At 56.4% G+C, this 25,549-nt stretch overlaps 2 protein-coding genes across 5 annotated transcripts in view; both read right to left on the reverse strand.

Moving 5' to 3' along the window:
• Positions 1 to 13,698, reverse strand: part of DLG3 (discs large MAGUK scaffold protein 3) — a 55,474-nt gene extending 41,776 nt beyond the window's left edge. The window contains exons 1-4 of one of the 3 annotated variants that reach the window (XM_085230688.1): positions 13,581 to 13,698; positions 11,777 to 11,908; positions 9,045 to 9,163; positions 8,071 to 8,214 (exon numbers count right to left, since the gene is read on the reverse strand). In XM_085230688.1, coding sequence (XP_085086814.1) covers positions 8,071 to 8,214; positions 9,045 to 9,163; positions 11,777 to 11,908; positions 13,581 to 13,596 — 411 coding nt within the window. In that variant the 5' untranslated portion in view covers positions 13,597 to 13,698. Of the gene's footprint in view, positions 1 to 8,070; positions 8,215 to 9,044; positions 9,164 to 11,776; positions 11,909 to 12,808; positions 13,069 to 13,580 lie in introns of those variants that run through there. The other 2 variants (XM_085230686.1, XM_085230687.1) reach the window with 2 other exon arrangements.
• A 317-nt stretch (positions 13,699 to 14,015) lies between these two features.
• Positions 14,016 to 24,107, reverse strand: GDPD2 (glycerophosphodiester phosphodiesterase domain containing 2). 2 transcript variants are annotated; one of them, XM_010714972.4, is made up of 16 exons: positions 23,948 to 24,107; positions 21,832 to 21,975; positions 20,790 to 20,893; positions 20,606 to 20,699; positions 20,369 to 20,428; positions 19,904 to 20,002; positions 19,497 to 19,590; positions 18,916 to 19,061; positions 18,689 to 18,771; positions 17,993 to 18,143; positions 17,319 to 17,534; positions 16,264 to 16,415; positions 15,819 to 15,966; positions 15,552 to 15,634; positions 15,133 to 15,161; positions 14,016 to 14,842 (listed from the first exon to the last, which is right to left on the reverse strand). In XM_010714972.4, the coding sequence occupies exons 2-16, from the start codon at positions 21,943 to 21,945 to the stop codon at positions 14,790 to 14,792; spliced, it is 1,626 nt and encodes a 541-aa protein (XP_010713274.1). In that variant the 5' UTR covers positions 21,946 to 21,975; positions 23,948 to 24,107; the 3' UTR covers positions 14,016 to 14,789. The 2 variants fall into 2 exon arrangements, with proteins under 2 accessions (XP_010713274.1, XP_085086822.1); XM_085230696.1 differs by lacking the exon at positions 15,133 to 15,161.
• Positions 24,108 to 25,549: the final 1,442 nt, after the last annotated feature.

A 25,549-nucleotide genomic window follows, 5' to 3' on the forward strand; every position in this document is an offset into this window, starting at 1 on the left:
AGCACCTCGTGCTTGTGGGAATCCAGAAACCCTTCGCTCAACAGTTCCCTGTCTCGCTTGCAGATGTCCTCGCCCGTCCCCATCGCCAGCTCCGCACACACGGGTGCGTCCCCACATCAGCTTTCATCCCGCTTTGCTCTGTTACTGTGCACTCCAGCACCGCGCCCTGGGGTTGCTGCCTGTGAGCCCTTTTTGGGGTGTAGAAACCCCTTCGCTGGGCCTTCCAACCACTGCTATCAGGGGATGGTAAGAGCAGAGTGTTTGAGATTGCTGAAATCCTCACTTGTGCAGAAGGACATCTCAGTGGTTCCATGCCTCCGGCACAAAAGATCAGAAGAGAGTCACCCTCACAACTCAAAAGGTAGAAAGGAAGACCACTGCAGAAAACCTTATCTGACTCATTAAGGAAAAACTGAGCCTGGCCTTCTAATTATTAACAGCTGTAATAAGATCCGTGTTGTTCCAGAAGCCCTGAGTCCTCACTGTGCGGTGCAGTCTGTCCTCCCCTGCACTGGCTGCAATTCATTGCCTCTGGGCTGCCCAAGTTGCCTCTGTTACAGGGTGGATGCTAAGTCATATGCTGCTCCTGATGACACAAAGCTGTGACATGTTCATACTGAAATCCTGCAATCCCCCTGGCTCTAAGCTTAGGACAGCTGTAAGGGGCAGGGGACTGCTATACACAGACCACAACAAGCCTTGTAGGAATGGGCAGGCAGTCAGCAACTGCTGCCTGAGCACTGAGGGACAAAGTCCATCTTGACTACCCAGCACCTTTGAGATCTGGGTCACTCCAGCATCAGGGATGTGCCCAGAATGTGCATACTGCCCTGCTCCTGATGTGGCTCTGTTCACTCAGTCCTGCAGTGAGGACAGGTAAGGACACAGGCTTTCACTTAGAGGAGAGAGTGTGAAAGCAAAGGACGAGACCTGGTAGGGAAAAATGCTTTAATAAGAAATGAAATAAACAATTAAGAGAAGCATTGGCTCTGTTTTTCCCCTGGCAAGTCCATGCCTGCATCTCCTGCTTCCTCCCCCATCTCACTTATCTATAGGTATCCCATTGCCACATACAGACAGAGGCCCCATACTTCCCTTGAGCCTCACGGAGTCCTCCCCGTCTTGCAGCTCCCTGCCTGCATTTCCTGCTTTAGCTCTGCTCTGTCCTTGGTGCGAGGGTTGTTTCATTCCTCCTCATTTACAGTGAGCCACACGTGTCATCTGCCAGCCCAACCAAGAGGATTATAATCCTGCTTGCTGCCTGCTCTGCTCCCTGAAGCACCGTGTGGGGCTCAGGATGTGTTACCAGGCTCACGAGGAGATCAGTGCGGGGCCAGATGCACTTCAAGGAACCCAAGCACTCTCCAATCCGCTCTCCTCTTCCTCCCAAAGTCTGCCTGTCTTATTTAAATGTGGCTTTGGCAGCTGCTCTTTTTTTCAGGTGCTAATTTCAGCAAAGCATCAAGAAATCCCAGAGACGGTGCTATTTACACGGCCCGAAGGTGGCGCGGCTTTAGTGGGAGCTGTCGGCATCTCAGCCCCTGCCGTCACTTCCCTCCTCTCACACGAAGTCCTGCGGGAAGAGGAAGGCAAGTGTGAGGGATGGGCACTGACCACTGCAAGGTCAGCGTGAAGGAAGGGATTGGAGCCAGCTCAGAAGGGTTTGGTTCACCTGCAGCTTTCCTAGGAATGGAGGATGCTTGCAGCATGCAGAGCCCCCGGCGTGACAGCCACTGCCCCAAAGCCATGTGCTAGCTAGAGCATAGGGGCTGATGGAAGGTATCACCCTTGTGACCCTGGGGAGGATGGGATCCTGAGCTCTCAGTGCTCTTGGCACAGTTGCCAAACAAATTAATTCTCCTCCAGGGCAAAACCGTTTTCATTTTATTAATGAGCGCTGATACATTGCCCAGTACCACCGTTCCATCTCCTCTCTTGTGGCAGCAACTTCACGAGGCTCTTCGATCAGCACCAAGAGCCACCTTCTGCATTTGCAATCGCAGCAAATGAACTATGAAATATTCCCTGCTGTGCTGATGGTGCTGAGCACCACCGCTTCATGCTGGGGACCAACAGTAGGTCCCCATGGAACAGCCTGAATTCTCTTTGTGCAGACGCTCTATTTAGCAGCAAGCAATTGCAGTGGGCATCGTGCATGGACACATCCACTCCGCTCAGCTCCTGCCCTGAAGCTCACACTCTTGCTCACAGGGCAGAGGGTTTTGGGGTTGTCTGCAATGCACAGCCACGGGGGAATCATATCATGCATTTCAGAGCTAAACTGCAGTTTTAAGCATCAAAGGCACAGCTAGAAGCCCATAAAAACAGGGAAAAGGCCCTTACCTCGAATTAAACATTAACATGACTCAGTTCTGCACAGGCATGGCAATAAAGCACTGCCACGTCCCATGGGCTCGGGCTGCCCACTTGCACTGTCCCTATAACCAGGGGGCCAGGGCGGTCAGCCATCCAGGGTAGCAGCGTTCTGGTGTACGTGGGGAACTGGCGGTGACCAGAGCCAGCCCCGATGAACCGCAGGTGGTCGACCGCCCCGGCTCGGCCCTACCTTTCTGCACCGTCCGCGTCCCCTTTAAGGGAGCGAGTGCAGCTCGGAGTTTCTGAATGGCTGTCCCCGCCCCCCGCCCGCCTGCCTGCCGCTCAGCCAATCAGAGGCCGTGCCGCAGGGCCGCAGCCGGCTCACGGGCCGCTCTTAAAGGCGCTGTGTCTCTTTTAAACTCTTCCGCCGTCTGCACTCAAAGAGCAGAAAGGAGTGTTTAGAAAGCTCTGAAGTGACCTTGAAACGTGCGCCCACGCGTGGGGCGGACAGAAGGTGCAGCTCAGGCTAACAGAGGATAGGACGTACTGACAGACAGCTGTGTGTCAGCACTGACCCACCTGGCATAAGCCCGGGGTGACAGGTGACTCTCCCCACCTGCAGGCTGGGACACGGCAGCTCAGGTCCCAGGGTTTGGCTGTTGTGGGAGGCTCATGGATGGGTGACAGCAGAGAACTGGGATAGCGGCTCTATTGCCACACTCCTGCACCAAAGCAGTCCCACACTCCTACAGCAGCAAAAAGGCACAAAACTTCCCTGCAAAAACATCATGTGAGATTCAGTTTACAAAACATGTCCCTGCATGCGTGGGACACAGCAACATGGTATGCAGGGACCTGATGGCATCAGAGATGACACTGGCTCAGGAGCAGGCTGTGCCTCCCCAGCACCTCAGTGCATCCTCCCCTTGGCTGCTTTATGCAAACTCTCCTGCATGTGATCTGCAGGAACCTGGCTGCGAAGTGACCCAGTCTGAAAATGACCCTGAAAGAGGAAGAGACACGTGGCAGGACATGACTGTGATGCTGGCAGAGCTGAGCCCAGCTCTGGGCACGCACAGGTGGGTGCCTGATGGTGAGGCTGGGCACGATGCTCCGTATGCCAGTGCTACGGGCACCAGAATGCCTGAGCTGTGCCAGCCCTGAGAGCTATCTAGGCCACAGAGCACAGGGGTCCTTTGCCTGAATCTCAATGCTTGGAATGATTTCTTAGGTACAAAGCCAGCAAAGTTCTTGCACGATGCTGCGTGCTTGCAGGCTGCGTGGTTACAGTGGGTGCAGGAGTGAATCTGTGCATCCCTGCAGCAGGGCTCTGGATTGGCCTGAAACCATCACTGCAGCCATGCGTGGTGCAACCACCTCGGAGCAGGCAGAGCAGTGCAAGAGGCAGCAGCACGTAGCAGAAAGCCTTAAAATGGGGTCACACTCGGATTCACGAAAGGGACAATTCCCAAACCTGCACTCATCCACTGCCCTCATTCCCCTGCAGATTCCCCTATCTCCTACAAAAGCCACAGATAATGGACCTCTCAGCACAGCTCAGTGCTTATCCTCCAAATCCCAAAGACTAAAAACCCTCCTGAGCAGTTATCACGGCTGCTCTATTTATAACAGCACTGGTGATGCCTCTTTCACCACCATTCCGATTCCATCCTTCCCGACACCATTAAGATGCAGCGACGTTTTCAAGGCTCCAGCTAGGAAGCAGCTGGCCTGCCAGGCTCTGCCTTCCAGCCCGGTTTGTTCCTTTAACAAAATGGAGAGGGGAGCCCATTTGCTTTGCAGAAACACACCTGATTTATAATCAGCCTCCAGAGACCAGCACCGAAGGTGCTTCAGTCCCCATCCTGCTCGGGTGGTCTCAGCTCCTGTTTTCAGAGCTAAGCCCTGGGAAAGCTTGAATCTTAATGCCTACGTAATGCCAGGAGCCCTGCTCTGAGGAGGTCAGTGAAGCATGGATCTGGAAAGATGGACTCAGAGTGCAGCTGAGTGATGAAAGCATGGCTGTCTATGGAACAGCCCCAGCACTGCACATGCTTGTACTATTACCAAACAAAATAACTCTCAAACAGCAATGATGACCTGAATGAATGGACAGACCAACAACCCCATGCCTAGAAGAACCCTCCTGTGCTGCAGAGCCAGAAAAGCCTTACAGCCTGCTGTGGATCTTCCTTTTGCCACTGGTTTTAGACAGAAAGTCCCTGAATAGAGCAGGAACAGATGGCTGCACGTGATCTGTGTTTGACAGGCTGGTGGTTCCATCAAATTCATCCTTTGCTAAAGCTGTACATCGAGCTGGGAGAACCGAAGTCTAAGCATCTCCTTGTTCATCTCTGCAGCAAGAATAGCAAGAGCCTCTAGTAAAGCTGAGGCCATTCAACCCCAAAACGTCCACCGAAGTGACAGCTCTCCCATGCTGAAATCCCCTTTGCACAGCAGCATCCTCGAGACGCAGGCAGCGGCTGCCCAGCTGGGTGTCTGTGCTGCAAGGGCTGCGTGGCTGAGTTGGAGCGAGTTACAGCAGACGGATGGACAGACAGATGGACAGACAGACGGACATCCGCTTGGCCTCAGTGCTTTGGCATTCGAGGGGAAGCAGACAAGCGTGGTGATGCTGACGGGGCAGCCCCCGAGCTGGGGGTCAGGGCAGACACGTGTGTCTTCTTCAGCACTGACAGCAGCAGGGAGGGTTCTAGAGAGCCTGCATGGTGAGGCCACGTCCTCCCTGCAACAGCAGGAAGGGGCCATTTTTGGCCTTTGCCAAAACAGCCTCCACCTGGCACACACACGGGCACACTCCCATGCACCCACGGCTGGGGGAGAGGCAGCACCTCTGCCGGCAAGGTTTCCCATCCATCGGCGATGCAGAAGCACACGAGGCACAACCGCTTGCTGAAGCAGCTCCTCGTCACTCTGAGAGCTGCTGGCACTCAGCATCGGCTGTTGGGATCGGCATCGCGGTGCGGGGAGGGACGCGCAGGGCAGGCTGCGGTGGCACGGTGACAGAGATGAAGTCAGAGCGGCTCCGTGAGGGGCCGAGCAGCGCTCCCTCGCAGGCGCAGCGTTTCTGCTCATCAACTGTATTGTTCCTCCTGCATTCATCCCTCCAGCTGGCTGCTCTCTGCTCCCCGAGCCGGGAGAGGGGGGGGTGGGAGGGTGAGGTTGGTGCTTTCAAAGAGACGAAACCTTCCTGCCACCCCCTGGGCACAGGCGGGCAGCGCTGCAGGAGCAGCTTCGGGTTCCCCACACAGAAGCCCCCAAAACTAAAGCAGAGAAAGGCTGACACGGAGGATTTGGCTGATAAAACCCCACAGAGCGTGCAGGATTGTGCATCCACGGGGTGTTGCGGATCCGCATCCCTCTGTGAGCTCAACATCGCTTTCCCATGGAGGGATGACTTCAGCACCCGAAGCACACCGACGTTCTGTGTGCCGGTCCTGCTTCCTGAGCAGCAGCCATTTGCACGGCCCGGGGCTGCTCGGAGTGCACGGAGCTGTGCCAGCAGACAGAACATTTCCTGTTCCTGGAAGCATTGGTGCAGACAGGCCATTCGTTTCTCGTGCGCCTTCCTGGCTAAGGCAGGTTACAGTGACTTCCACTCTGCCATTACCACTGCAAGCAGGGGAGAGGCCGGAGCCAGGACAACAGAAAACTTATTTACAATGATGGATGCAGTAAGAGAAGCAGGCAAGACACGCCAGCTTGTCTCCATGCCTCTTCTCAGCAGTGAGATATCCACTGGAGCCCTTGCTCGTGGGCTGATAGCACAAGGGATGCAGCTGCTCTGCCCTGCCTTGGCGCCCAACTGCCCTATTATCATTGATTATAATCTATTATAAAAGCTTCCTCAGTTCTTCTGAGTGCCATTTGCAACTCAAGTGCTTTAGAAATACAGCACCAAAAGCCAGGAACAAGAAGCCACCAAATAGCTGGGCAGGAGTTGGGTGTGGAGGGTCATCCAGCCCCGTGACATCCTGCATATGGGGATGCAGGACAAAGCAGGCCTTCAGCAACAATGATGATGCTCAGATGAGGACAGCAGAGGGATGGGGCTCACCTCCATAGCCAACCCTTCACATCCCAGCTTGGAGAGGAGCAGCTCCGAGCCTGCAGCTTCCAGCACTGCTTGGTCCCAGTGACCAGGAGAGCTGCCCCATGGACAGAAAAGCCCCAAGCACGGCCAAGCACTGTACAGCAACATCCCAAAAGCCTTCCCTCCAGGCCCCTGCTCTGCACCCATCCGGGTTGGGAAGGAAGAAGTGTGGGTGTGAGTGCTTTGGCTGAAGGTGCCCATATCACCTCAACCTGACCCCATACAAGGAGAAGGCTGAAAAGAAAAGGAACACTTCAGGAAAGAATGACAGGAACGATTTCAGGGCTGGAACAACACTGAGCGAGTGAGGAAGCCAATCTGTTTAGTTTATCTAAGGGAAAGTTAAGAGGGAACTCAGACGCATCTATAAATACTGACATGTTGGGAACAGTTCTGATTGCTGCGGCCCTTTATCCTGGCAAACAAAGGCAGAAAACCTCCTGGGGCTGGGAGCTAAAGAGAGAGGAATCCAGGCTAGCAATAAAGTGCACATTTTTAATGGAAAGGATAAATAACCATCAGGAGAGCTGGACTATCACACAGCAGATTCCCCACCGTGTGAAATCTCAAAATTGAGAGGAGGTGTCTGCATCTCAGCCAGGTGTGTGGGACTGAATGCTGTGCTTGTAGATTCTTGCCCCACATCCAGGGGTGCAGCCCAGGGACACCAGGGTGGGACACAAGGAGGAAGGCTCCATTTGAAATCCCAGTGGATGAAGTAATAAAAGCAGGTGAATTGCCAGCACGTGCAAAGTTTTCACTGCTGAGACCACCACTAAGGGTGGGTTGATTGCAGACTGCACCTCTTGCTTCCATTTAACCACAGCCCCCCCTGTTCCAGCACTGGTAAGGATTTGGTGAGTGTTTGAAGACGCAGGGAGGAGGGAGAGGAAAAGGAGAAATTCAGCAGTAAGGAAAAAAATGGGGCATCACCCATTTTATTGGAATCTAAAGTGAGAAGGGAAACATTTAAAACGGGGAGAAAAGCAGCAGTGTGATTTTCACATTTAAAATAATTTGGAAGAAGAATCCAACCTAGCAAACAAGGACTGATTAAAGCTGTGCCAAGAAAAACAAAGCCTTCATGTTATTTTACGTCTGGTGAGCTCCATCCATCACAGCCACTCCATCCCTCCCTAAAGGCTCAGAGTGCATTTTGCCCTTCACTCGTCCCTACAACCAACATCAGGTATGGAGCCCACGCGATGCGCTCACACCAGGAGGGAGCTGAGATTTACGACCCACATCCAGATAAATGGCAAACAGCAGAGAAAAGCTCCTGGTATGCTGAGGAATGGACCTGCCATTGAGGAGCTTGGAGAAAAAGGTGGAAATATGCGAGGTGGGAGTAAGATGGAGATATCTGGGGACAGGGCTGGGAGGATTTCCATCCTGTGCCACATCCATTTGCCTTCCCACCGCTGACACTGGACCACACGAGCGCTAAAGCACGGGGATGCTGTTAGTGTTATTGCCACGTTTCCCAGCCTGAGCATCACCGTCCCAATGGGAAGAGCCCAAGGAAACGCCAGCCCCAGGCACCTTCCCAGCACCATCCCACAGTGCTATGGGCACACAGCCCCGGTGCTGTCCCCGCGGTGGCAGCCGGTGGCCCGGTGGGACGCGGTGCGGGGGCTCACCTGCGGCAGGGCACTGCGGGAGCCCAGCACCAGGCTGCAGACACTGGTCGGTGCTTCCGTCCGGCGTGCTGTCACCCTCACCAGCCTTGGGGGAGTCCCCGGTGTCACCGCGAGAAGCCTTCGCTCACCATCCTGGGCTGGTGGCTGCAATGAGACCCGGGACATAGAGGTGGGTAGGGAGGGCTGCGAGCCCCTGGGATGCGTACAGGGCAGGGAGACCCCGCTGCTGGCCTGAGGGTGGATGATTTTAGGTCGCTTCCAATTCAATTCCCATTCCATTCTACTTTCCAGCAATGTGAGATGTCTCCGTGCATCTCTTTGGGGAAAGAAGGAGGGATGTGATGGTGTCTTAGTGACGTGTGCTTAAGCAGGCGGACCCCACTGCTGAGAAAGAGTCTCTTGCAGCCCCAGAAAACTAAATAGGATCCTGGTGTCCGTTGCTCCAGAAATAAGTCATAAACCCACTGAAAACTGATCCAGTGCCATAGACCGGATCTAGAGCTGTGAGGTAAGGATTGGAGCAGGCCTGGAAAGGCAAAACTGCCCTTACCCCATCAAGGCAATTCAATTTGCTTTTGTGCCTGTGAGACAACTCGGAGCCTACTGCTCAGTCGCTGCCTCTCTGCCTGGTGCTGTATCACATAAAAGACTGTTGGAAATTAAAGAGAATGCAAATAAGAGACGTAGAAGTTAGAGAAATGGAAAAAATCCTGAAAAAGGAAACTTGAAAGGCCCAACTCCAGTTATCAAAAGCAGCTTGCAAGGTAGCTCAATCAGAGCCCCAGTGACCCACAGCAGAAAGCAGAGCTAGAGCTGAAGTCATTTGCATTAGGAATAATTCAATTAACTCTCATGAATGAGAGATGTTGCCTAATTATTGAGGCAAGCTGCGACAGAGGAGGTGTGGAAACACACTGCTGGTATGGGAGCTGATGCCAACCTGTCCCCTCTGCAGGGAACAGAGCGGCTCTTACCTCGGGGGGGCCGTGGGGCTCTCGGGGGCTGAGGTGCTGGGCTGTGCCACGATGCACTGCTGGGCTGGGAGGCTGCAGGGGTGCTGAGCGCAGTGTGAAGTCGTAGAATTCGTGGATATCTGCAAAACAGCACAAGAAACATCAGCAGGAGTGGGCAGAAAGCATAGTGCCAGTGCCCTGCATTGGGTGCAGGGTCTGCAGGTGCCTCCTCCCAACTCTGCCAGGAGCATTTTCCCCTCTCCATCCAACCCACGGGGCACTGCAGGAAGCAGTGGGGCTGCTGCACTTCCTAATGGAAACACGCAGCAGCCCCAGCCCAATGCTGCAGGAGCAGCAAATCTCACATCGCTGCGTTTAAATGCTTTATTTCAGAAGGGAAACTACAGAAAAAGTGAGAAGATCTTCAGAAAGAAACTGGAAGGGGTGACAAAGAGGGTGGGAAGCAGCAAAGCCTATTTAGAGGCTCTGCATGGTGACATCAGAGCACGCATGCAGCCTTGGTTGGTGGATGTTACACGGCAAAAAGGAGGAAAGCACTGCAGGAAAGGGGGCTTTGAAAGGGAAAAGGTACGCCCCTACATAGCTGAAACTGTGCTCAAATGAGAAAACCAGAAAGGATGGTAAATGCTGCCAGGTTAAATGTACCACTCCAAGAGGTCGGCTGAGGGGGTTTGGTGAATGTCTCGCATGCAGCATGGCAAAGTCATAAATCCTGACAGCACGTGGGAGACTGGAGGCGGTCAGGGCTGCAGGGCCAGAAAGGGGCTGGGCGGAAAGAAGCACTCAGAGGGAGGAAAGCCACAGCAGGGAAAACAAATTCATTTTCTGTGTTCACTGCAGAGGAGCCTGGGGAGCCCCACTTTACTGGGCATGGTGAGGATGGGTTGTTGTAGATGGGTTTAGTGGCCTTTTCCAACCTTAATGGTTCTGTGATACTTTGATTCTGCAGCAGCCCCAAAGGGAACCAAAGGCTCCAGAGAGGTTTGTCAAACCATCTTTAACAGATTTACCAGAATCTGGTGCTTGGCAAAGGGTGCCCTGCAGGAAACCCAGCGGCCAGAGGAAGAGAAGGGAGAGGTGCACAGATGCCAGTCCCCAGGTGCACCTCTGGTGACAAAAGCTGCCCCTGAAGTTGTCACTGATCAGCCTTGAGGTTACAGCCAGTGTTCATCCCACAGCCGGACATACAGACTTTGTTTTTGTGCAAAAACATCTCTCCCTCTGCTTATGAAAATAGTGGTTGTGTAACAGGGCTCCTGGCTGCATGGATTACACTTGGAATGCACAAGAGTTCCCGAAAATGAACACAGGATTCGGATGGCTCCATCGCAGGGGAACACCACTGCTGCTGTCCCTGTTTGGGGCAGGAATGTCACAGTGGGCAATGGGGAACCTTGGGGTGGGGGTGCCGGGGAGCCCCACGTTCTGCTTTACAGGCTGGTGCCCGTTTGTTGGCAATGTAAATCCCCTCTGAATCCAGTAAGGAAGAGCAACTCCAGACTGACAATGAAGAACAGAGATCAGGCATGGTCTAACACTTTCCTCCTAGGCTCCGTGCATCAAACAGATAAATTTTTTGTTAGGATGCAAGAGGCTGTAGGGGAAGGCTGGGGGGAACAGCATCCAGCAGAGCACAGGCATAGCAACACAGGGCAGCAGCACAGCACCCAAACCCATACATACTGCATCTCCACTAGCCCAGGAGCAGAGTCTGAGTTCACAAAGCAGCTTATTTCTAAAGAAGTGCCCGGGAGGCCCCACCCCTTGCATTTTTCATGTGGAACAACATGTGAAGCACAGCACCATTTGGCACTTCCAGTAGCTCTGCTACCAGTAAACACACTTTGGTGCTCCAGCTTAACATACGTCTTAGGAAAGCATTACCTGCAGGAGCACAAGTTGAAGATGACTGTGTATCAGCCTCATGCATTTGGCTGACTGTGCCTCCCCCCAAAAAAAAAACCAACCAAGCAGGTGCTGCTGAGAGCACAGGAGAGAACAGAGGCAGCAGCACCCCGTGCCGTGGGAAGGGGAGCACAGGTGCAGGCGTAGGCACAGCACACCCTGCAAACACCCTGACCCAGCCCTGAGGCTCCAAGCAAACTCCCGAGGTACAGCAGCCTACTGGGAGAAGGGTGGGTGAAAAGCAAATGGAATAGGAGCACTTTGCCCTCCATGTGTCAGTGTCACTCATCCCTGTGTGCCCATGGGGATGGGGTTGAGGACGCCGAGTGGTTCCACGTGTGAGCAGTGAGCTGCAGCATCACGCAGGGCTGCACAAGGACGGAGGAATTCACAAACACACACTCAAGGGACGGGGGAGGAAGCAATTAATGCAAATTCCTCGTTAGGTAAACACATCAAGTGAAAGCTGGCTCTGTCCCGGGAACTAATATCCTGCTCAACCAGTTGAAAAGGTCACCAGCAACCAAGTGGCACTCCCTGGTGTTGGTGTTGACAGGACAGCGGGACTGCTGTGCCACCTCCCTCCCATGTGACACCAAGCACAGACCTGACCCTTCCAGCTTTATTCTCCCCACATCACTTCTGTGCTCTAATACATAAATCCTCTGCTTTGTGCCTTTACTGCAGCCTGGGTTACACTAGGATCATCTCTGACATAACTCCAAAATTTATGTCCTAAGAGAAACCACGCAGCCAGGAGTGGGTCTGCTCCAGCCAGGTGCACCCATTGACTGCAATGCCCCAGAAAACAGCAGGAAGGGGCTTACCCAGCAGAGCCTGGAATAGTTCACTTTGGAAGATGTGTGAGATCTTTCCAATGGAGGCTTTCAGCTCCTGTTCCTCTGGGGAGCACAGGGTGCTTTGGTATCTCGTCAGGATTTCCACTGCCCGTTCGGTGTCTGCAGAGGGGATACAGGAATAACACAGCATTAATGCTGGGAGATGGACAGAAATCATCTGGGAAAGCTTGAGTGCACCAAGCTTATCCATGCAATGCCTTCACTGCTCTGGACTTTTAAGAGCTGGACAGATACTAAAGCAGCTTTTCTATGCAGGTGTCCCTGCAGGCAGCCCAAGAACCACTGCTACCTCCCAGACAGAGGAGTTTTTAGGAGCTGGACACATCCCCGCTGCACAGGGCTGTGTGACCCCTAGGAACATGTGCTCTCCCATGCAGGGTCAGACAGTCACAGCAGAGATGAGCAGAGAGGGCTGTGCAAGTGGGGCAGCTGCAAAGACATTGCAAATAGCTCAGCTCCACGGGCAGAAAAACTTGCAGTTCTACAAGGTGAAGGGTGAGAATTGCTCCATGCATTGGAGCCTTAAGTCAGTGGAAAATACAGCCAGGAAGGAGGGATGCTGGCCAGGAGGCTGCTGTGACCAAGCTCCCCATAGCTGTAGGACAACCTTGGCCCTAAAACAATGGGGCTATGAGCTCCCTGCACCAGGATAGCTCTGTTCTTTTCTGGCCAACTCAGTTCCATAGCTGGGCAAAATCCAGCACCAACCCCAGATGTGACCCATTACAGATGGGTGGGGAGCTCCCACGGACCTTGAGCCCGTCCCAGCCCTACTGCTGAATATTTCCCTTTGTCACCCCAGCAGCCCACAGACAAAGGGAGTCTGTGCGAGGCGGCGGGGGAGGCGTCCCGCTGCTGTTGGAGACTCATCTTTTGACCCAGGAACTCATGCAGAAAGGATGGTCCTGCTTGTCCCGAGGCTCTCGGCGGGGAATTCAGGTCACCAAACAAGGGGGTCTGTGTCTGCCAGGGCGCGTGCCACCTGCTGTCCCAACTCACCCTGCTGGGGTCCTGCCTGTGTCACCAGGCCACACTGACTCATCCCCGGAGCAGAAGAGAAAGGAGCCAGGGGAAGCATGAATCGCTCCTGCTCAGAGCTAGGCTCCGCAGCAGCTTTGGGAAGAGCAGGGACTTTCCAGGACTCCACCTTCACTGAGCTTTACAGGCATTCCAGCCCCATATTGGTACTGAGGACTTTTTTCTCTGCAGCATCAGACAACGGCTCCAGCCACTGCCCAGCATCCTGTGAGTCATCTTCACTGCTCATCCCTGACCTCATCAGCAGAGCCTAAAGAAGCAGGTGGAGAACTACAGCCACCACACTGAGACACAGATTGAACACGGTGTGACCATCCCACCCAGCCTGAGCTGTGCAAGAAGAACAGCACGCATCCTGCTGGCCCTCATGGTGGGTGACACAGGAACGGGGAGCTCTGGCCCTGCATACCAAACCCAGAGGACAGCCCGAGCATCACAGCACCTGTAGGAGCACACCCCACTTACAGAGGGTCCCTCCTCACCTGACCCACGCATCCACGTCCTCCCTACCCACAGAGGATGCGCAGCACCCCATAGCCAGCTGCTATAAGGACGCATCCCACGTTCCCGGGGCGGGCACACATGCGGACACCCATTTTACAGCTCTCCATCCCGCGGGAGCCGCAGCCGCTATCCCAGCACAGCCCGCTCGCGGTGCGGACACTTGTTGAGCTCTGCGGGTCGCGGTTCCCGGAGCTGCGGGCGGGGCAGGGCAGGGCTGGGCTCTCCTTACCTTCCCTGCGGATCATCGCTCCGCCGTGGCCGGCGGCCGCTCCGCTCGGTGCCAACCCACGAGCGGCCGAGCCGCCGCCTGCCCCGCCCAGCGGGAACCGGGGCTAAGAGCCGCCCCCACCGCCCCCACCCCCACCCCCGCTCCGCCCCCCGGAGCGCCCCTCATCCCTTCCAGCACCGGGACGTTTCGTTGCGAGTTTTCCCCCACCCCGGGCATCGGTAGCCTCAGGCCGACCCGGTTCGGCGCCCCGCAGCCGGTCCGCTCCCCGTGGTGGAGGACCCCGGTCAGAAGCTGCCTCCGCTCCCCCCGCCCCGACGGTGCTTCCCCACGCCGGCACTAGGTGGCACGGACACACCGCGTATCGCTGCTTTGCCCCGAGCTGGGAGGGAGAAATTGAAAGGGGAGGGGAGGAAAGAGTTACGCCGAACTCGCCGCTGGTAAGGACTGTCTACCTCTCAGCTGATTTATTGACATAAATAGGCAGGAGCAAGTGAAACAGACTCCCCTCTCCAAGTTCAAAGTGCCCGATGCTAAGTAACAGTGCTCCCGGCCCTGGTGCATCCCCTGCCGCTGTGCAACACCGTAGGGGCACCGTGGCCCAGGTTCCCTCCACCCCCAACCCCCGCTCCCCGTCCCCAGCACCGCAGGACTGGCTGCGGGGGGAGCGGGCACCCCGGCCAGCAAGCACAAAGCCAGCAGCAGGAAGGGGCGAGGCTGCCATCCTCAGCACTGGGAGCAAAGGGCTCTGCTCCCCCTCCGTCATGTGCCAAACCCACACCTCCCTTCCTATTCATCTCCTGCCACTGGGCAGCAGCACTTTAAACAAGGCTTCCCCATCACCGGTGCTGCTGCTGACAGCGGGCTGCCATACCCCTGCACCAAACAGTGACTCAGACCCCCACCAGCCTCCAGCCGAGCACCCCAGGGCTGAGGTCTTGGTCCTGGAGAAAAGTTCAGCTCTCAGGACACAAGGTAGCAGCAGCAGCCCCCTGCCCCAGCTCTGTTCCCTCGCTGCCTGCAGGAGCAAGAGACCCAGTTCCAGGTCTTCATGGATGAGAGTAGTTCTGCACCACATCGGGAGCCAGGAAGGCTGCAAGCTCAGGAAGCTGCAAAGGAAAGGAGCCTTGGATCCAGCCAGGGTAGCACTCCCTGCCTGAGCTGTGAACCTCTCCAGCTGCCCCTCCCCATGGCCGCTGCAGGCTGGAGGGGTCAGTCTTGCATCAGGCTGTTGATCTTTGTGAGCAGCACGTCCGTCTCAGACTCTGGAGAGAAAGAAGAGAAAGCAAATAGTCATTGACTGCAGCCACCACCCCGCAGCGACAGGCAGACCTGCCCAAAAAGCTGGTTGGAGGAGAGCTGGGGAGTACGGGCATCCCCAATGCCATCCCACAGGGCTGTTTGCTAAGGGCAGGGCCGGAACTCCCTGTGTTGGGATTCCCTTCCCTCCCTCAGCCATCTCAAAGTCTGCAGGGCTCAGTCACGCTCCATTGGGGCAGGCTGGCTGCCTGCAGGGAACCTCCAGGGACAGAGGAGCCGGCGTCTGTGCACTCACCAGCCGTCCGCCTTCGCTGGGAGCATTTCCTAGGAGATGGAGCAGGATCGATGTTAGCATGTCAGTCTGGGCACCCCCTCCTCCTTCCCTCTCACGAGCTCCTGGCTACAGACTGCAGGGCCCCACAGCACACAACAGTTTGCTCCTGGTATACGGAGCTGGGGCAGAGCAAGGTCCCCCAGCCTCAGCCCTGGGGTGCACAGCAAGCTGGTGAGTACAGCTGCTTCGGGAAGGGCCAAGCCATGCTTTTAGCAGCAGTGTGATGCTAAGAGCTGCCTTTGTGCAGTGCTGTTTCTCCCAGCCAGGGGACCTCAGGATATCAGCCCAGAGTGGGTGGCAGCAGATGGCACACGCATGGGGGTTCACCAGCCAGGGCACCCTGCAGCCTCCCCAACGACTACCCCAGGGATCCAACTTACTTCATCAAGAGGAAGGCCCAGAGGATCATCAGGAAGGAGACACAGTCTACAACAATCCAGATCATGAGGTACGTGCTGCTGGGCTGCAAGGTGACAAGCCAAGCATTGAGCACCACTGCTGGCACAGTCCTGTACGCTGTACCAGCAAGGTTTGCAAGGTCACACTGCCACAGCAGCACAGCACAGAGCCCACCCTGCATGCAGCTGCAGGACCAGACCCACCACTCACACCAGGAAGCTTTGCACCAGGACAGAGGTTTTGCTTACCAGCAACCAGATGGGACGTTTCATCTCCTTCAGCACCTGGCAGGCATTGGTGGTGACAGAGCTCACCCCTGAGCACCACAGCACAGAGAAGAGCCAGGGCTGATTCACCACGTATAGGTTGACTGAGATGTTGTCCTGGCGGTACTGCCTGTGCAGGGAGAGCCGTGGTCAGCATGGCAGACAGCGAGGTGCCAGCATGCTCAGCTCGTGGCAAAAAGGCCTGCATGTCTGGGATGTGATCCAGCAATTGCAGCCACGTAGAGCAACTGTCTGGAGAGCCAGACCCAGGGTAGACTTGCTGGCCAGACAGAGAGCTGCAGCCTCCATCCCCCACAGCAGCTCTGGGGCATGCCAGGCTGCAGCCTCTACCCAGCTCTCAGCCCTGCTTGGGCCTCACTTCTGTCAGACCCCAGACTCATAGCCCACTCCCCTCCCAGGCTCTCACTTGATCTCCTCAGAGCTCATGTCTTGGTAGGGCAGGTTGACGTGCAGCAGTGGCTCCTTCTCATCCTGGAGTCTCTTCCGGCCATAAATCTGCTGAACGCCTGGGACTTGTTGTTTGACCTGTTCCCTGAACCCATCTGGCAGCCACAGAACCTGGGCAGAGCCAGGGAATGTATGTAAGGAAGAGATACTCCAGGGCTCTGCAGACACTGCCCCACTCCTGGAGACACTGGATGTATGGCTGGACCAGGCTCTGGGCAACATGTTTGAGCTATAAGTGTCCCCGTTCAGTGCAGGGGAGTCAGATTAGATGACCTTTAAGGGTCCCTTCCAACTCAAATGATTCTACGGCTCTATGATCTTCCTGGAGGATCTCAGCCAGGGCAGTCTCCTAAGAACTCATCCCAGCCAAGAAGCAAGCACAAACCCCACTAAAAGGAGAAAGCAACTCCAGCCTAAGAACACCACTGCAGGGCGCTGACATCATTCTGGGTCCTTGAAGGATTGAGCAGAGCACACTTCTGGCCACAACTGCAGCAAGAATGCACCCCAGGCCAGCATTACAGTACTGCTCCCTAAGTTTCCCACAAGGAAAGCAATTTGGGTGCTCCTCAAGCCCTGCAGGGTAACACGTGCCTCACGCTACTGAGGCCAATGAAGTACAAAGGAAACTGAGGTGGCTGCAGCAAGTCAAGGAACTGCATGGAGAGGTGTGGTGCAGCACAGGGAGCATTGATTTAATGCACTTGTACCCGTGCTCCCCTCCCTTGGCTGAGTGAGTCACTGTTTATTCAGAGTGGCCAGTTCTGGGAAACAAGTATTTGCATGAACTGCAGCTTTATGCACTACCCCCAACTCTTGGCAAGTTCTCCCAGCTAGAGAACCCTGGGACCTCTTTCAGGACTATGCTACCATGCCAAGGACAGGTCATCAGCTGCTTATGGGGTGGTTGTACAACAGGATGGCCAAGCAGGAAGCATAGATGGCAATGGGGTGTGTGGGGAAATAGAGATGCTCAGTGTGACAACAGGATCCAGCACCTGGTGGGCAGCTCACCTGCTGCAGTGGGATGCCAGACTGTAGGATGACTTCCAGGGTGGCATTGACAAAGCTCTGGTAATCGCTGTGGTTCTCTGGCCGGAGGTCAAACATGATGGAGATATTGCTCTCCTTGGCTGCATCCAGCACCTGTTCCAGGGATGGGATCTTCTGCCGAGTCGCCTGCATGCGATCGCCATGTGAAAGACTTTGCACACTGGGAAATGGTCTCCTCTAGGAGGGAAAGATAGTCAGCCACTATGGGCAGAGCCTGCATGCCTCCACCTCCCACCAGTGCTGCTCCAGCCTCCCACCATGGGATGGGCACAGGGCATCTCTCCCCTGCTGCCCACTAATAGCACTGATCCAGCAGGCCCAGCACCTGTGGGCATTCAGCAGGTCATTAGTCACCTGAACAGCATTGCCCCAGCTGCATCCATGCCCAGGCAGGCTGTGCAGCTCAGTGTGAGCACCGGCAGAGCATGAGACATCTCCCCACAACCCAACTCCCTGTGACTCAGAGCAAACCCCAGGTGCAGCAGCCAGCACAGGGTGTAACTACACCCCAGGGATCCACGCAGGCATGAAAGTGCTCCTGTACACTGCTCAGGTGACTGCAGAGGGAGCACAACACAGGGCAGGGCTCTTGTTTTACCCTCCCCCCCTCAATGCACCCATCCCTGCATCCTGACCTCCAGGAACCAGCTGCCAGCATTGAGCTGCTGGAGGTCTGTCCAGTTGAAGGCAGTGCTGTTCAGGGTGGCTCTCTCAGGGAACACAGTCTGCACATTGGTGGTCCTGGTGAGCTTCTCATCATGCATGAGGAATGGGACCCCATCAGCACTGGCAAGAGAGCAAAGAGAAAAAGGAGGTTATGTTACAAGCTGTTTGCCTCTTAACACTGCCCTGCCATTTCTACCCTCTCCCAGCCACTTTCTAAAAGTAACCTCCATCCCAAGCCTACTTCTGAGTTTTTGCACAAGACAGATCAGCCTCCAGGAAGCAGAAAGCACCAAGAAGCCAAGCCAGGAATCACACAGTTTCTTGCTCCCTGCAACAGATCTCCCCACAGGAGGATTGCATGAGATGAAGGCCCAGGGGCTGCTCTCCAAGTAGTGCCCTCCCACCCAAGGGTCCCTCCTTCCTAATGGCCTGGAAGGCAGCCTGGGTGAACAGAAGAAACCAAGCACCTTCCCCAGCTTGTTGGGACACCCAGCTACAGCCAGGACCATGCTGGGGAGGTGATATTGGCAGAGCCCTTGAACAGGGCAGACTCCAAATGAAGACTGTGCCAGTCCTGCAGGTTTGTTCCCCAGGCGCCCACATGGAAGGTGACATCCCAGGACACACAGGCCCCTTCCTCCCTCTGAGCCCTGCTGCCCCTTTACCTCACCATGACGTCCGTCTCAAAGACTTGCACATCGCAGTCCACTGCCTTGCGCAGAGACATGAGGGTGTTTTCAGGGGCCAGCTGAAAAGGGAGCAAGTGTCAGCTCAGAAAGGGGCAGACAGCACTCTCCTCACCCACATCCTCCAGCCCTATGCTGTTTCAGGCACCTCTCAGCCATGCACCAGTGCCCCACAGCTCCGTGTCACCTTAAGCGCTGTTGCTCACCATAGGGGCTCCTCGGTGGCCAACCAGGGCCGGCTTGGGGGGCAGCTGGTTCTCCTCCATGATGCAGGGTGAGGTGATCCCCAGGGGAGCCAGGTAAAGGGCAATCATCACTGCCGAGTATGCAAGCAGCAGGAACACCTTGAGGCCTGGAGAAAGACAAAGGAGGAGCAGGGATGAGATGCATAGGAAGCTTTCTGCAGGCTGTTGGGAACAAGCTGATGCTGCTTCTTTCAGCATTCGCTTAAGGCTGCCCTAGGTCAGGCACTGCATCTCCAGCCTCAAGAACACTGCAGGTTTCTTCTTGGCCCACCACATGCCCTTGCACTCCAACAGAGGACTTCTGCCATTCTACAGTCAATGTAGACTGCCATCTGCACCTCTCCTCCATTTGCAAAGCAGTCTGGGCTGGAGCTGCACCCAGGTATAAAAAGCAGCAAATAGGAGCAGAGCTGATACATCAATAGCAGAACTCAGTCATTCCCACTGCACCACTGCTCTGCTGCCAGTGCCTCTCAGTGGAGTGCAGGAAACAGAGCAGCCAGCTGTAGGGAGAGGTGGAGACCCTATGGGGGGGGGTTTACCTGTGCTGTGGGTGCGGTAGATGACGCTGGCCAATGGCCAGGCAAGGAGCGTCATTCCTCCCACAATTCCAATGTGCAGGAAGGGACCTGTTGCCTGGAAAGACAAAGGCAGGGCGTCAGACATCACAAGCCCAGCTCCTGTCCTCAAAATCCAATAGCAGGGATCTACCATTACAGCCAGCACCACAGGGCCAGCCTCAATGCCAGGGAGAAGAGGACAAGGTCCCCCTCCGGTCCCCCCACCCTGACTACAGCTGCTCCAGGCAGGGCTGCACAGACCAAGCTGGGACAGGGCTTAGCTCTCACAGCACACAGTCATGCTGGGAAGCCCAGGCACCATTCTGTATCTTGTCCCCACGAGCCTCCATAATAGGACAGCATGGGAGTCTCTGGTCAAGCCAGCTCACCTGCAGGGAGATGCGTGCACTTCTCCACTCCTCTGCCCACTTTATTCCCAGCCCTGTGAAGGCTGCAGCCACCACGAGGGCAGTTATGATCAGCAGGACCTGTGTCAAGCAGCACAGGGCAGTTAGGATTGTACACATCACCATCCTCTAGATCAGCAGGCCCTCCCTCCCAAGCCCCCCACAGTTCTTTAGATATCCTTCCCTCCATCTTGATCCACAGCTGAACTCAGTACCCCACATTTGGAGCAAAGAGAATAGTCCCATCCCAGAGACCTGGGGCTGAAGGACAAACAGCTGCTGCCCACACACAGCCCCAGCAGGCTGGCCTCAGTTTCCCAAGTGCAAAGACCAGGATCCCAGGTGGCTGCCAAGGATCAGAAAGCAGTGGGAGAGGACCAGGCAGATTATGTGCCCAGCATGCAGATGCCCAGGGCATGTATCATCTTCCTGCACCAACAGCCTCACCTTGTGCAGCCAGTGCAGCTTCAAGGGCTGGCCACAGAGCTGCAAGCACAAAGCAAGGATCTGAAAGAAGGAGGAGATGTCAGAGCTCATCCGTACTCTATATCTCAGCTCTCAAATGACACACTGGAGCTTTGCTCCCCTCCCCCCAGTGCATACAGGGTCTTCAGTCTCCAGCTGGCTTCATGCCCAGCACTGATCCCTACCCCTGCCAACCCAGAGGGAATCAGCAGGGCTCACCAGCAGCACAGCTGAGTAAGTGATGAGCACAGCTGTTGCTATCAACAGAACCAGGGACCAGTCTAGCCACAGCTTCTGCTGCTTGAAGATGAACCTGCAAGTAAAAGGGATGGTCAGAAGAATGGGTGGCATGGAGGGTGGGAAGAGGGGGAGGAGGTCAGGCTTGATGTGGGATCCTACTCACTCATTAAAGTTGTGGAAATCATTGAGGATGATGATGGCAATGTAGAGCCACACCAACGTGAAGAGGAAGACACAGAAGAGGAAGAAAAACCAGCTGCAGTCACACTGAAAACCAGAGAGAGGACAAACATGCACACATCTGCATGACACCCAGACCACAGCCACGTGCTGAAGCCCAAGGCTCAGCCTGGAGCAGGGAGCAAGGGTCCAGGCACTGAGCTGCCCAGGAGAGCTCTTTGGGGAACAAACACCTCCCACTACAAGCTCAGAAGCAGCTGATGCCAGGCTGGAGGGCAGCCCTAAGGCTGATATGGCCTCCTGTTCCCCTGCAGCAGCCTCAAGAGCAGGCTGGGACTGTGGGTATGGGAAAGGTCAAGGAGCAAGGTGCCATCCCCAGTTTGCTGGGCTGAGCATGGACTAGTCTGACTAGAAGGGCTGAGCAGCTGCAGGAGCCCCCAGGCTACTTCTGCCCACCCATCCAACGCCAGGTCCAGCTCCAGGCTCTCCATCCCCAGCCCCACACATGCAGGGATGAGCCAGGTGCCAAGTGGGACAGCCAGCAGCCTGGACCAATTCTCACATTTCTGGCAAGATGGGACAAGCCATGGCACAGCCACTCCCATGGGAGTCGGAGACCTCAGAGAATCCCAGGGCCTCACCCCAGTGCTGGGTTACAAATCACTGGGACACCCCCTGCCAGCACCCCTGGGGGAGGCCGCACCCTGCCCAGGCACTGTGCCTCCCACGTGCCTCGTTGGGCACCCTGCATCCCAGGACATGCCCGCACCATGCTCAGCTCTAGGCACGTGCAAAGCCTGCCACAAACGCGTGCCCGGTGGGGCAGGGGATGGGCTCAGCCTCATGCTGCTGTGCTGCCCTTATTGTCGCCTAGCAGGAAGAGGGCTCATCCTCACCCTGACACCTTCATGCCTCCCCTCTCACTGCTCCCAGGGCAGCCCCTGGGCAGAGGGGGGGTCCCAGGGCATCCCAGGCTCTCCTGGGGTGCAGGACCAGCCCCAGCTCAGCATCACCCACAGTATCACCTTGGTGGTTTTCAGACCCCTCCTCTTCTCCTTCTTGGCAGTGATCCACTGGCAGCTGTAGAGGCACAGCAGGCAGGTGGCACATGGGCGGCAGCAGCCAGGAGGGTCTGCCATGGTGCAGGGCTGTCACAGCGGGTCAGTGTCCTGCATGGGATGCACACAGTGTGGGCACAGACCTCCACACACACCAACTCCCAGCCCCACAGGGATGGGGCACTGCAGCATCCTGGCTGCGTTAGAAGCCACTGCCCCACAGCCCTGGGACATAGCGGGGCTGCTGGCCACGTTCTCAGGTGGGGCACTGTGCCAGGGCAGCAGAGCAGGCAATGCAGCCCAACTAGTTCAGCAGGCTGCCCCAGCACCTTACGCACAACGAGCTACAGCAAGCCCAGAGCTAGCAGGGAGCAGGGCCAGCTCCAGCCCAGGGTTAGGGGATCTGTCTGAGAGCAAGGACATAGTGCAGGATCCAGGCTCTGGCAGTGCTGGCACCCCACAGCTGCAGGACCATAGCTGGGTGCAGGGCTGCTAGTGGTCCAGGAATGGGAGGACTGGGAAGCCCTGCTGTGGTCCCCATGCTCCTGGTTCTTGGCTGGATGAAGCAGAGAGCCCCAAACAGGATCTGCCTCTAGGCACACCCTGGAACCCCATCTTCACTACTGCTTGCCCTGCTGCAGACACCCCCACTCCCCCCATCATCCCAACCTCTTTAATGAGCTGGGAAGCCTGCAACCCACCCCAAGCAGCACCATTACTCTTGCAGAGCTAGACTCCCATTTCACTGCAACCCCATAGGACCCCAGAACCAGGTGTGGGAGCCAGGAGATGGCACGTTCCCAGCCCTTACCACAATGCCACATCCTCTCCAAACCTGGGGGTAGGAAGTCCAACAGGGCCATGTCCCATTCTAACCTGGCAAAGCATATGCCTATCTCCCTGCACAAGTCCCAGGCACGACTCCCACACAAATGCAAGATCTCCACTTGTTTAGGAGAACATTCCTGGGACAGTCCCCACACCATGAGAACTGACTGGTGCTACGCAAACTGAGAAATGATACAGCCATCACAATGATCTGCAATGAGGAGAGCTGGACCCCAGGGGCCAGGCAGTTTCTCTCCCTGATGCCAAAGCTCAGAAGCTCTCAGACCCACATCACGGAGCAGTGGGTGCAGCCAGCATCCCCCAGGACTTGCTCCTGACCCCCTCTTGCTGCTGATAGCATGTGAGCACTAGTGTCAGCCCTGCTCAGGGAAACCTTGAGACAGACAGACAAACACACACACGCTGGATCCCACCGAGGGTATGAAGTACAGTGGGAGTGGCTGCAGCTGAACTTCAGTCCTGCACAGCTGAGCCTACTGTGCACAGACAGCACAGGGCTGGCCAGGGACCCAAGCCTGGCAGCAGTAGCACAGGGCTGGCCACACGCCCACACTGCTGACATGGTCTGCAGGGTGCTGAAAGCATTTTCAGAGGAAAAATGCCACCCTGTTCCCCCCAGCTGGAAGCTGGATTGCGAGCAACAGCACCAGAAGTAACCACACAACACCTCTGCACAGGGCACAGGTCCCAAATAGAGGAGGGCTGGACAGGCAGCAGGCACTGCACAGCCGGCAGATGCTGCACAGCTTTGGCTACACTTTCATAGGAGGATATCTGGGGAATCACTGGGACTTCAAGAAGCCCTCCTTCAGCTCTCAGCAGGTAACCCCACAGAGTACAGCCAGCCCTGCTACAGTTGCTGGAACAGCAGTGTACATGCCTACAGCCCCTTGCGGAGGGGGGGCTGCATCTCTGGGGTGCTGGCACAGGACAACCTGATGCCCACAAGCAGGGTGCCATCCCTACACCCACCGTGTCACCCTGCCTGAGCCCAGAGCACAACCCCGCTGTCCCCATGGGCAGGTGAACAGAGCTCCTCAGGGCAATTCCACAGCTCCGCAGACCCCACTCCCAGCCTCGCACACCGCATCCCCCTGCGCTCTCCATCCCCGCAACCAGGAGGAGCAGCACAGCCACTCCCTTCCCCTCCCCACCCTCCATCAGGGCAATACCCCCTTTTTGCCTCCCTGCCAACCACGCGGCCGCCCCCTCGGTGCTTCCCGCGGGGAAATACCTGCTCCCGTCGGGCTCCGACAGCGGGTACCGAGCAGCCAGGTGAGCGCTGGGCTGAGCTCCCAGGCGGTTGCTGGTGTGCAGCTCGGCTCCGTGCCGCCCGCTCACACCCTGCTGGGTGTGTTCGTGGCCCGACGGGGCTGTCGGTGCCGCCTGCAGGCCCGCACAGGCCGATGAGGGCGGGCGGCTGTCGGGGGGGTCAGGGAGGGCGACGGGAGAGCCTTTTGTGCCCGAGGCTTTGTGGCTGCTCGAGAAGCGAGGAAGGGGCCCTGGGGGGGGAAGGAGGGGAGGAAGCACGGGGGAGTTTGCAGGCAGCCCACGCACAGGGAGGATTAAGGGTCAGGAGGGAGGATGGAGGCACTGCTGGGTCTCCCAGTAAGGGGCTGCTCTGAGCCCGCAGCCCGGGCTGAGGCTCCCTTCCCTGCAGAAGGGGCCTTTGGGCAGACACAACCCAGGGCTGATCCTCACACAGCAGGCATTAGGGAATGCCATGAAGATTAAAGCACAGAGTAAAAGCTGTTTCTTGTCTCAGGCTGAGGGTAATGCATCCACATTTTGTGGATGGAGGTACCCAGACATCAACCTGATGCCACCTGCAAATGGACACGGCCAGCTCTCCATCTCCCACAGCTGTCCCCTCATCCGTAGGTCTCAACACAGCTGAAGGATGAGCAGTGACACCTTTCCCCATCATCTTCTGCAAATTGCACTGAGCTGAGGGCACCAAAGCATGGGGAGGTGACAGCTTCCAGCAGCAGTGTGGTGTCTGCCAGACCTGACTGACATTCCACTGCTCACAGCTGTTCTACACCATCATTTACAGCTTTGGCAACTAACCAGTAAATGGCTCTGCAAAATGTGCTGATTGAGTATATCTGCAAGGCCTTATCAGCAGATGGATCAGAGAATGGCAGCAGTGCAATATTCTTTAATTGCTCCACTCCCAGAGGAGAAGGCAGATATACTGCTATGACCACGAGCTGAGCAAAGGAGAGCAGATATCTGACATCGGGGTCAGGGTTGCAGGTTCAAAGGGATGACTGCGGGCAGCAGGGAGGGACAGAGGACCATTGAAACCGAGAAACAACACAGGTAGGCAGGAAAATCCTGAGCACGAGTGGGGGCTAAGGTCACTGCGGAAATGGGGTATCGAGACACGCAGCAGTGGGTGCCGCGAGCCGCGCAGGCCTCCGCCCACCAGGGGGCGCTGTCTCGCAGCTGCCAGTCTGTGGCTAGGCCGTCCCGCACTCTATGGTCTCTCTTTGACACCATTTGCTGGCTCGTGGCCGGGCCGCGCAGCCCTGCCCGATCCCGTGGGCTTTAAGGGAAGCCCGCTCCTTCCACGCAGACCCCCGATTTCGATCCTTTGTGAGTCAGCGGCCATTTTTAACGCTGCCGCTACCCCAGGGAGGCGGCCATATTGCGTGAGGGCAGCGGCGTCTCATAGCGTTAAGGGGCGGAAGCCATGTTGGGTACTGGCACGTGCGCCGGGTCTGCCCGCCTCGTGCCGCCAGGGGGCGCGCTCGGCTAGCGCTGCCCCGCCGCTGGCTGAGCCTCGTCGGTCACCTCCCGCACGGTTTGTTTCACTCTCCCTCACCTGTGA

Source organism: Meleagris gallopavo, chromosome 9 (assembly GCF_905368555.1).
Source record: "Meleagris gallopavo chromosome 9, MGAL_WU_HG_1.1, whole genome shotgun sequence".
NCBI classification, from domain to species: Eukaryota; Metazoa; Chordata; class Aves; order Galliformes; family Phasianidae; genus Meleagris; species Meleagris gallopavo.